This window comes from Prunus dulcis, chromosome 1 (assembly GCF_902201215.1).
Source record: "Prunus dulcis chromosome 1, ALMONDv2, whole genome shotgun sequence".
Classification (NCBI taxonomy): domain Eukaryota; kingdom Viridiplantae; phylum Streptophyta; class Magnoliopsida; order Rosales; family Rosaceae; genus Prunus; species Prunus dulcis.
This window is the reverse complement of record NC_047650.1, coordinates 43,696,693-43,708,989: the sequence shown is the minus strand read 5'-3', so window position 1 is coordinate 43,708,989 and position 12,297 is coordinate 43,696,693. Positions and strand designations below refer to the sequence as shown.

The following is a 12,297-nucleotide window of genomic DNA, read 5'->3' as shown; positions in this document are numbered from 1 at the left end:
GCAGGAGAACAATTACAGATCCCTTGGCCAGCAGCTTGTTGACCCCTTGGATGCACTGAACGTGCTCGATGAAAGTCCCCAAAGACAGAGATAGAGGTTGGTTGATGGGTTACCGTGATGGTAACGGATGTGTGAGTTTTAATTTTGGATAGAGAGAGAAAGAAAAGGAAAGACAAGGTAGAGCAGATCAAAAGGAATTTATGTTGCAACCCAGAGGAGCAAAATAGTCACTAGAAGAAAGCCACAGACAGAGAGTTCGACTGCAGAGGGGGAAAAAAAGAGAGTATCTTTGATTCGTGCTGTGTCGTGAGCTAGTCTTTTTTTTTTGTGTTTTTTTTTATACGCCTATTTTGCTTTGAAAACAACCCTTCTTGTGGCTGGGCGCATTGGGTTAGATTATTTGAAAATTAATTCATGTCCTCCTCAGAAGTCCAATGGGTTAATTAACATAAAGTGGCAGGCTCCACCTTTGGACTGGATTAAAGTGAATTTTGATGGTTTAGTGTGTGGTAATTTGGCTGCAACTGATTTTGTAATTTATGACTAGAATGGTAATATTTGGTTAATTGGCGCTAAAACTCAGGTCAAGTGTCAATTACAGTTGCGGAGTGTTTAGCTCTTCGGGATGGCCTGGCCCATGCCATTCATAATGGTTGGAGGAAGATCCTGGTGGAAGGCGATTCAAAGCTTATCATAGATTGTGTCAACAATGTGGTTTCGGTTCCTTGGAGCATCAGTCTCTTTGTACAAGATATTCGGGTGCTGAGTTCTTATTGCAAAGAGATTTCTTTTTAGCACATCTTTCGGGAGGCTAATTTTATTGCAGATGATGTTGCTAGTTTAGGCCACAATCTTGCCCCTTCCCAGCTGTGGATGGAAACTATTTTTCTGTTTTTCTCGTGTTATTTTCTTCTAAAAAAATTTCGAAGTTTTTACGCAGTAACCCCTTGTCTCGAGAATCCTGAATCCGCCACTATGGAATTCGTTATTATTTATAAGCAATGTTCTGTGCAACTTTTCCTCTGAGATGTGTGTGAGGACGAACAACTGAAGCGTACGTAATTGACCAAAACAAACTCTATGCGTCAAGAAATCCAATCAAATAAAGGCCTAAAGGAATCCAATCAAATAAAGGCAAGGGAATATATGCTGTTAGACATTTTTTTTATTGGTCATCTCATCTTTTGTACAAGTGTGCTACTCTCAAAACACATGCAGCATGCTTGTCTTTGTCAAAGATACTGTCTGCTCGCATGTTGTTGGCTGCATAAATGAGAAAATATTAGAAAGAAAGAAAAAGTTCCGGGAGTGGCTATCATATCACCTAATGACAGAGCTTTGTCAAGAAGCTTCAGCCTCACTCCTAGACTAAATTACAAAAAATCCATAAGATGACCTAAGAAGGCATTGAAAATAAAATTTAAAAAAAAGCCATAAAATTCCAACTGGATTGAATTATTTATGTAAAAATATATGCCATTAAAGTTTGAAATAATGACACAATAAAATAAAGTCTTAAGAGAAGTCTCAAAATGTGAAACTTTCAAAATTCAAAAAATATCCATTATCTGATAATGGGTAGTTGTGTTTCAGAATTAAAAAAAAATTCTGTGAGAGGCTTTTTTTAAAAATTTTTTTTAATTTATTTCAAAATTAAAAAAGATAATGGGTAGTTGTGTTTCATAAAAATAAGATCCATTATCTGATTTTTCTTTTAATTTTAATTTTTTTTAATATGAAAAAGTGTGAATTTACCATATTATCCTCATTTAATTAATAATTCTAATTCTTAATGTTTGCATTAAATAAGGGCATTTTCTGGTATTTTGAATGTTTCACCATTCTCTACCTTCTGCTTTATATAGTTAACTACGAACACATCTGATAACCATTTCAATTTTAGTTTTTAGATTTTTTTTTTCTTGGTACTAGAGTATGGAGGGAAATGAGAGTTATAATGGGACTGAAAATGAAATTGCAAGAGAGGATGGGAGGGAGTAGTTACAATTTCAAATAGATTTCAGTTTTTACTTTTGTTACTCCTATCTTCTTAGCTCATCTTCCCTCCCAATCTCATTTATATTCTCATTCTCACTTCTATTCTCCCTCTTTTTTCTCTATACTGTAGCACAAAAAATAAAAAATAAAAAATAAAATTGAAATGGTTATCAAAGACGTCCTTCTTAGTGTGTGTGTGTGTGTGGCATGCTAATACCACGGTCATGAGTGACCGCATGTGGTACGATGATCTTAACTTCTTTTTTAGCAATGGCCTAGATAGGAACAGATTCTTCATCGTAAGATTCTAGGCATCGACCACAAGACCTTTAGAATGAGATGATGGTTGGATAGTATCACCAAACTCGGTAGCTCAATGGGTTCAGATAGCTCAAGAAATTGGAGCATCTCAAGAAATTTAGATGGATTAGGTGGTGCTCAAAAATTGACTTTATAAACGGCAAAAAGGAAAATCTTGTTGATATATGAAATGGATGATTGAGATGAGGAATGCCCAAGAACTCAGAATGGTTTCTGAGTTCTCTTTAATGAGAGTTACACTAATTTCTAAGAAAAAAACATTAAAAACTATGAACTACATGATAAAAGGTTAAATGGTGCATATTAGCAGTCGTTGGGCTTGATTTGTTTGATTAGTGATGGACCCTTATTTCATCGATCTTTCTTCTATTTTATAGACTTTGTATTCTTCTAGTCGAGATTATGGTCGTTCTCTGACACGCGTATAGTCAATCCTCATAACTTTAATTTTATGTTTTCACTTGCAATTGGTCAATCTGGGTGGTGGAAAAGGTGACCCTCAGCTACTTTATGATAATTTGGGCGGTGAAATTCTAGACTCGGTTCGGCCTCTGTTCTTGCTCTTTTTGGTGAGGCAAGTACTTTTACAGTCATGAAAGATTATGGCCTTTGTTGTTTTCTCTCTCGATAAGGCAAACAATTCATCAATTTGCAGGAGCAGACCATCTCCTTTTATGGTTGAGCTCATTTCTTTTGAATTGCAAGCACTAAGTAAGCAAACTTCCTTATAAACGCTCTCTCGTTGAGGCAAACCTTCCTTTGCTTTGAAAGGTTCAGCTTCTTTCGTTATTCAAACCACCCGTATGGGCTTGAAAGTCTTTTCAAGTCCAAAGCGTTCTTCTTTCTCTAGTTGCCGCCATCTTTGAATGCCCATTCTTTTTATACCCATAAGCGAAAAAATCTAGGCCCAAACATGTATTTTTTATTTCTTCTTATTTTTATATGAATTCACTATGAAGAATATGTGTATAAATAATTATTAGAAGTTAAAAAATAGAGATATTTAGTCATATATCCAATTTTAGCACAAAAATATAAATAAACCCTACACCATTTAATTTTTATAAACAAATCCAAAAAAAATCTAAAAAATAACAGCTGGCTCTATTTAATTTAATTTTAATTATTAAATTACTTATGCCTTATTGAGTGTTATGGGTTTTTTAATGAGCTTTTGGGGTTGTGCTTATTTTAAGAAATAGATGGTAGTTCTGTAATTTATAAGAAGTTAAAAGCCTCTTTGTTATGTTGTAAATGAACTTTGGGTGTGTAATTCTCTTAATTTATTTTGACTTATTATCACAAAACGTCCTTAAGGTTTACGAAACTATCAGATTGCATCTTTAATGTTTTTTTTTTGTCATTCGTGGTCCTCAAGATTTGTATGCATGATCACAAATGGTCCCTGCCGTTAAGTTATGTCAAAAACTCCATTAGTTTGCTGACGTGACATATATGTATATCACAAAACATCATTGAGGTTCACACACCTATCACAAATTAAATATATGTGACACTATATTATTGTAGTTGTGGGCTCCATAACAAACTAATGAAGTTTTTAAAAAATAATTTAAAATTCATAAAATTTAAAAATGAAAAAAATTAAAGGTTTATAGTTCATAAATGGTCCTTAAAATTAAATCCTTCTATAAATGGTTTTTTATTATTATTTATAAATAATTTTAAAATGAAAACCAAAATTTTATGAATTTTAAATTAAAAAATAAAAAAATTTGTATGGACCATTTGTGATAAATGTGTAAACCTCAGAGATGTTTTGTGATATATATATGCCACATCAGCAAACTAACAGAGTTTTGACAGAACTTAACGGTAGGGACCATTTGTGATTGCACATACTAATCTTGAGGACCATAAGTGACACAAAAATATTAAAAATACAATATGATAATTTCATAAACCTTGGGGACGTTTTGTGATAATAAGCCATTTATTTTTGACGTGCAAGAAAAAGGAAAAGAGAATATCTTGGTCAAAGTCTAACCAAAATATTAATATTAATATTAAAAGGCCATGACGAAAAACCGGGAACAACCTTCACCGGCGTTCTACTTTGCTTCGGCAGCATTTTTCTCCCACTCACTCTATCCCCTATATATACACACACATTATCTATCTCACTCTCTATCTTTGTTCTTCTACCTACAGAAATCTCGCGAAAGGCAGGAAGCAGGAACAAGAGAGTGGAAATGGCGAAGAACGACGTGCCGTTAGGATCGGTGGACGACTTCCTGAAGCGGTGTCAGCAGTCGGGCGATGCCGCATACGGCGCCTTGAGATCAGTGCTGGAGCGTCTCGAGGATCCCAAGACCCGAACTCAAGCTCGGATCTTCCTCACGGACCTCCAAAATCGCTTCCCCTCCAAGGAAGCCTGCGATCAATGCTTCCGGACATACCATTTTCAGATTGAAGACATCTTCTTCGATCAGTATGAAGGTAACACGCAAACACACTCTCTCTCTCTCTCCCATTCAAATTTCTCTTTTTTATTTGCTGTATCGTCGCCTGTTTGTTTGCTGAGAAAATGGAGGGAATGAAAATGGAAGAAATGGAATATTTAATCCTTTGAATCCAATGATCTAAATTACGACAATTGTCTCATTTGTTGTCTGTCACTGTCTTTTACTTTGGGTGCGTGTATCAATTTGTGGGCTTTTTGAATTCTTTTTTGCTTTTACTCGTCGTTTTCTCATTAACCAATCCTATTCCTTGGTTGGTTCTTTTCTGAACAACTGGGAAACCAAGTCACTTTTTTCCTTTCCACTGACTCATTTTCACTCAGTTAACTTCAAATTTTCTATTTCTAGATGTAGGATAACCAAACAATTTATAATGTCATACGCACATATCGTTGAAGATTTGTCTCTCTCTTTTTATTAGGGTCGATTGAATCTTATTGAGTTATAAGATGACCTTAAGATAGAGTAGAACAGGAAAGTTCTGAACAATTAAAATTCTTGTATACGATGAGGATAGTGCTATTGTATGGACATGTTTTTTTGTTAATATTTATCTGAAATCATGGTTGGATTTAATACTTCATGTATTATGCAATCATCAATGGCTACACAAATATCTGCTTACCATGCTTGTCAAATGTTATTGGGCTACTGCAGGTTACCAGGGTAGGAAGAAATTGACGATGATGGTTATCCCTAGTATTTTTGTTCCAGAGGACTGGTCCTTTACTTTTTTTGAAGGACTAAATAGACATTCAGATTCTATCTTCAAGGACAAGACAGTTGCTGAGCTTGGTTGTGGAAATGGTTGGATATCCATTGCCATTGCTGAGAAGTGGCTGCCGTCGAAGGTAATTTTGTGTTTGTTTGTCGTACTTTACCATGTTTATCCTTTGCCTTTTCGGCTTCTCTTACTGATGAAGAAACTACCTTTTTCAGGTGTACGGCCTTGATATCAATCCTAGAGCAGTAAAGATGTCATGGATAAACTTGTACTTAAATGCTATGGATGAAAAAGGTCAACCCATCTATGATGCAGAGAAGAAAACTTTGCTGGACAGAGTAGAGTTTCATGAATCGGATCTGCTATCTTATTGTAGAACTAATGATATTCAACTAGAACGAATTGTTGGATGCATACCTCAGGTACTGTCAACAATTACAATTTAAAGGGGATAAAGCTAGTTTGTCAAATGGCCGTTTTGAAGGTTCATACCGGGTGGATCATTATTTTGACTGATTCTTTTTCCTTGTTTGTGCTCTTGCAGATTCTTAACCCAAATCCAGATGCTATGTCTAAAATGATTACAGAGAATGCAAGTGAGGAATTTCTACATTCATTGAGCAATTATTGTGCGCTTCAGGTTTGGACAGATCCTTGATAATGTATTCTGCATTGTATCTTAGGAGGCATCCAGTGCTACGTAAATATCATCACAATTCTATTATTTGCTTTAGTTACACATGGAAATTGTTTGCTAATTATATGTACTTTGGCTTTCCAACAACTGATCAACTGTGTCAATTGATAAGCTAGTTCTTCCAATTTCCATTCATTGTTAGAAACCATAACATAAAGTTTGCTTATGAAAAACTTTCTACATTATGTAGGGTTTTCTTGAGGATCAGTTTGGCTTAGGTCTAATTGCCCGGGCAGTGGAGGAAGGAATAGATGTCATTAAACCGATGGGAATAATGATCTTCAATATGGGGGGTCGTCCAGGACAAGCTGTTTGTAAGCGCTTGTTTGAACGCCGTGGTTTCCATGTTAACAAGCTTTGGCAGACTAAAATTCTCCAGGCAAGTATACCCCTAATTATAGAAAGAAAAAAAATTTCTTCTTCGAAGTTGCGCTTCTCTTGAAATTTCATTGTTACAGGCTGCAGACACAGATATCTCCGCCTTAGTTGAAATTGAAAAGAACAGTCCACATCGTTTTGAGTTCTTCATGGGACTTTCTGGAGATCAGCCTATTTGTGCTCGGACAGCGTGGGCCTATGGAAATGCTGGTGGCCGAATATCTCATGCTTTATCAGTTTACAGCTGTCAACTTCGCCAACCAAATCAGGTGCACTTCATTTATCCTTACAAAGTCAACGTTCATTGTACTTAAAGATAGGGAAATTAAAAGGATACTGAATTGCATAAACTGACAGGTCAAGACAATTTTTGAGTTTCTTAACAATGGCTTCCATGAGATCAGCAGTTCTTTAGATTTATCATTTGAAGATGATGCTGTGGCAGATGAGAAGATTCCCTTCCTAGCTTATCTTTCCAGTGTTCTGAAAGGGAGTTCTTTTGGCACATATGAGCCACCAGCTGGAAGCAAACATTTTCGTAATCTCATTGCTGGATTTATGAAAACATATCACCGCATTCCACTCAAAGCTGACGTAAGAAGACGTCAACTATACTGATTATGTGTTCATGCTTTTGCATCAAACCTTTTCCCTTTTCTGCCTCAATTGAATTATTATTAGTAACTCTTGTGTGGAACATGTCTTTCTTTTTCCTAGATGCAAGTGATTTTGCTCTGTTCAAGTTATCTTACTAAGTCACATTTACTCAATAGAAAGATCTCACATAAATTTGCATGGGTCATTACCATCACAAAAAAGAGAAAATAAAATTAAGAATGCTGTTGAATATAGAGTTTTAGCAGGTGACAAATGGATCCCAACTTGAAAATTAGCATGAATATACCTCTAAGAATTTTTAAACTGATGTCTCTGGCTATTTTTGTGGTGTAAAGACCTAAATATTTGGGATCTATGATTACACTTTCAACAAAACTTTGTTCTATTCTATCCATCCCACAGTTTATGTGATGTTCTAATATTAAATTTAGATTGTAAGTCATTAGTAGGTTTGTCAAGCAGAAGAAAAAGAATAAAGATGAGAAGCTGGTAGGAAATAACTTAGTTGTCTACCCTCATTGTCCCTGTTATGTATATACATACATACAGAAAACTATAATCATAGGGGATTAAAGACCAAGAAAGAGAGAGTTTACTAGATTAGCTTTGTAGGTATCAAGATATCTTCAACCAATGTCTTATTGCTTATGAAATCATGGTTCAAAATAGGCAATAAATTCATTGTCTTGCTTTTAGAATTATATAAAAATATCTTGGAATTCTCTCTCTCTCTCTCTCTCTCTCTCTCTCTCTCTCTCTCTCTCTCTCTCTCTCTGTCTTGGTACTTTATTTCTCGGTTCCATTTGATATGCTATGTGCTATAATAAACAGAGTTTCAGTAATTTATATTCCCTGTAGAATTTTTTTTTCCCTTTTAATTATGTGAGTTATTGTATGACACATAATAGATTTGCTGTGATTTGTTTTTTGAATTGTGTGGTGGTCTGTCCTTGCTTACAAAGTGACACAGCCAAGAGTGATGTGGAATTATACTTATACTTCTTTCAAAGGCTAAGTTTTGTAGCAAAATAAAAGAATAAACATAGAACTAAAATCATGGAAATCTAAAGATTTTTTTATATTTATAAGTGTAACCCTGCAGAACTTCATGTTTACTCTTTTCCTGTGCTGTAGTGTGAGCCGCATTTCTGACTTGTTTTCTCTCATTTGTTGTATAAGAATGTGGTTGTTTTTCCTTCAAGAGCTGTGGCGATAGAAAATGCTCTTCGGCTGTTCTCACCTCGTCTTGCAATTGTTGATGAACATCTGACCCGCCACCTTCCAAGGAATTGGTTAACGTCGTTAGCAATTGAGGTGTGGTATTTGCAATGTTGCGGTACTGTCATTCTAATTTGTTATTTATTACTTTTGTGGGTCAATGTATTATCAACCCAAAAGTCGGCCCTTGCAATGTTACCATAAGCATTAGTGCGAATTTCAAAGTCTTTATTAGATACTCACAGCCTTGGTAATATTATGATGATTACAGTTTAGTGAATAATTAAAATATTCTTGGATCAACACTGAGAAGTTGTAGGTCTCACTCATGTGGTATTCTGGGATCAAATATACTTAACAAGAGGATGTAGAAACCAAAAAAAAGGCCCAATTTATATTGAGTTTTCCATAAAAGTTTTAAAAAGTCTTCTGTCCATAGGTAATGGGTTCCTTAGTACAATTTAGAATTTTCCTTGGGTAGTTGGGGCATCTTTCGTAACTACATTTGTTTCTCAATTTAGGGTGCAGGAACTGATAATCCTTCAGAGGATTCACTTACAATTATTGAAGCACCTCGCCAGTCTGATTTAATGATAGAGCTGATAAGGAAGTTGAAGCCACAGGTGGTGGTTACTGGGATTGCCGAATATGAGGCTGTTACTAGTTCAGCCTTTGTGCATCTTTTAGACGTTACAAGAGAAATTGGATCTCGTTTGTTTCTGGACATATCTGATCAATTTGAGCTGTCCAGTCTTCCAGGTTCCAATGGAGTCCTCAAATATATTGGAGGAACAACTCTGCCATCACATGCAGCAATTATATGCGGCCTAGTAAAAAATAAGGTATTGTTTCTTTTTATATGAACTCTGAAATTCCCCAGCTTAACCTGGCTATCTCAGGAGGAGGCTTTTATATAATTTAATTCAAAGCCATAACGTTGAGATTCTATCGTATAAATTTATCCTTTAGGTATTTTTTTAAATGCAAAATCTTCTCATGAATAGTAGCCAAACAATCTTTCCAGGTTTATTCAGATCTAGAAGTAGCTTTTGTAATTTCAGAAGAGGAAGCCATCTTCAAGGCCTTGTCGAAGACCGTTGAACTACTAGAAGGGAATACAGCACCAATTAGTCAATGTTATTATGGTTGTCTTTTTCATGAACTTTTAGCTTTTCAGCTTGCTGACAGACACCCACCTGCACAGGTATGTCAGTCCCTTTTTATTAAGGAGTTTATTTCCACTTAAGTATTTAATATCTAAGAAATAACAAATGTACCAAGTACGTTTTAGTCAACGTATTGAGTCTTCCTTTTGATAACTTTCTCTAAGACATTCTAAGATGTTATTCTGGTTGGTTGAAAATTGCACTTTTTATCTGTAAAAAAAAAAAAAAGAAGATGCATTTTTTATCTTCCATCTTCTGTTTTCTGCTGAAGATAGTCTGTCTTCTGTTTACGATATTAGGAAGGGGCTAAATAACATTTAATGTGGTTTTGCACCGTAAGTCTATGTTGCATTTAAATTGCTTGGCATGGTAAATCTCTCGGTGAAGTGTAAAAGTGGTCTGCATATAATGCTTGATTTGTGACAAGAAAATCTGAAGAATGTTATGTGTATCTTGTGTCATAATTTGGAACAGAGTAGTTATGAGTTATGGCAGTCTGGGGTCTACCTGATGTTTAGCCAGGAAGTTTCAGAAAAGATGCAATATTCACATGAGAAGATTATCATAAGGACAATCTTTTCTCTCTTTATCCCTCTTTTGGATGTTTATTTTTGTCACTAATCTATTTGATGTCAATTATACTTTCTACTATGGCAAAAATTCCAGTGGTTTGTTACTTGCTAATTGGTTTGCGAAATTTATTGAAGTCTTCAGTAAATCCACCTTTTTCCTATTCATGGAGACTAGTTTGCTTATCCAATTGGTTCTCATATATGTTCTTCAGAGGGAAACTGCATCAACTAAATCAGCAGAGATGATCGGGTTTGCTAGTTCAGCAATCTCGGTCCTCAATAATGCAGAGTTGTCAATTAGTGAGGCAGGGAACTCTTCCCTGATTCACATGGATGTTGATCAAAGCTTCTTACTTGTACCATCACCTGTCAAGGCTGCTATTTTTGAAAGTTTTGCTCGACAGAATATAGCCGAGTCAGAAATAGATGTCACCACTAGCATCAAGCAATTCATCAAGAGTACTTATGGTTACCCAGTTGATAGCAGCACCGAATTTATATATGCTGACAGCTCGCTAGCTCTGTTTAACAAGCTGGTTGTTTGCTGCATTCAAGAAGGGGGTACATTGTGTTTTCCTGCTGGCTCGAATGGGAACTATGTTTCTGCTGCCAAATTTTTGAAGGCAAATATTGTAACTATACCTACGAAGCCAGCAGATGGCTTTAAACTGACAGATAAGGTGCTTTCTGGAGCACTAGAGACTGTGAATAAGCCATGGGTATATATTTCTGGACCAACAATTAACCCAACTGGTTTGATATACAGCAACAAAGAGATTGAAAGTTTGCTGTCTATTTGTGCCAAAGTTGGGGCTAGAGTTGTGATTGATACTTCATTCTCGGGCTTGGAATTTGACTTTGAGGGTTGGGGCGGTTGGAATCTGGTGGATAGTTTGTCAAAGCTAAATTCTAGCAACCCATCCTTCTGTGTCTCTCTGCTTGGGGGATTGTCCTTGAAGATGTTGAGTGGGGCGCTCAAATTCGGGTTCCTTGTTTTGAACCAGTCTGTTTTGGTGGAGACATTTTATAGCTTTCCAGGATTAAGCAAACCTCATAACACGGTTAAATATGCTGTTAAGAAGCTGCTGAGTCTGAGAGAGCAGAAACCAGGAGATCTGTGGGATGCTATTGCAGAACATACAAAAAATTTGAAGAGTAGATCCAAGCGCCTGAAAGAGGTGAACTCTGTCTCTGTCTCTCTCTGTCTCTGTCTCTGTCTCTGTCTCTGTCTCTCTCGCACACACACACATTCATTTCTCACTCAGCAATGATTCAATTACTTATCTCTACATCCTTGAGTGGCTTCTTAGGTGCTTAATTTATAGCAATGTTTTCCCCTGCACTTTCTCATTTTAACTTTCATAATCATCCCACTTCTGTTCTGATAGACGCTGGAGAAGTGTGGTTGGGATGTGCTTGAACCCTGTGGTGGTGTTTCCATGGTGGCCAAGCCCACATCTTATTTGAACAAGAGTGTTAAATTCAAGAAATCGCCTAATGATGGAGGCAGCACTCAAAAGGAAACGATGTCTGAAGTTAAGCTTGATGACTCAAACATCAGGGAAGTCATTTACAAGGGTACTGGCTTATGCATCAACAGTGGTTCCTGGACTGGAATTCCTGGCTACTGTCGGTTCACCATTGCTCTCGAAGAAAGTGAATTTGAGCGCGCATTGGATTGTGTTGTTAAATTTAAGGACACCATCAAGAACTGATTCTTTTTATAAAAAAATTATTATTGCTTGAGCTATTGTGGCACAAGCCAATCCCACCGTCAGTTTCCAATACGCTCAAAGTAGGGCTTCTATAATGTGTTTTTGCCCTTTTCCATACAGAATGTACCAAGTCATTTATTTGAGTGTGAGCTGATGATGTGTTCTATAATTCCATTACCTTCTTCCTTTGTGAAACAATCCCAATCAATACCGTAACAAATTTGTGTATTTTCACTGGTATTTCTGATTTCAGTTTACTTGCGTTAATCTTAACCTCATTCAATCACATCAAAGCCCGGGTAATATTATGATGATTTCAGTTTAGTTGAATAATGAAAAGGTTCTTGGCTCATCTCACTCATATGGTATTCTGAGATTATTCCACAACAAATTTTGGGAACAATGTC

The 12,297-nt window shown here is 36.1% G+C and overlaps 1 protein-coding gene across 1 annotated transcript; it reads left to right on the top strand.

The window, feature by feature from the left end:
* Positions 1 to 4,399: 4,399 nt before the first annotated feature.
* LOC117613254 (methionine S-methyltransferase) lies at positions 4,400 to 12,130 on the top strand. The gene is made up of 12 exons (XM_034341881.1): positions 4,400 to 4,779; positions 5,460 to 5,653; positions 5,742 to 5,948; positions 6,071 to 6,166; positions 6,414 to 6,602; positions 6,682 to 6,870; positions 6,959 to 7,195; positions 8,399 to 8,533; positions 8,959 to 9,279; positions 9,462 to 9,641; positions 10,388 to 11,353; positions 11,564 to 12,130. Exons 1-12 carry the CDS (start codon positions 4,533 to 4,535, stop codon positions 11,888 to 11,890), a joined length of 3,288 nt encoding a protein of 1,095 aa, XP_034197772.1. The 5' UTR covers positions 4,400 to 4,532; the 3' UTR covers positions 11,891 to 12,130.
* Positions 12,131 to 12,297: the final 167 nt, after the last annotated feature.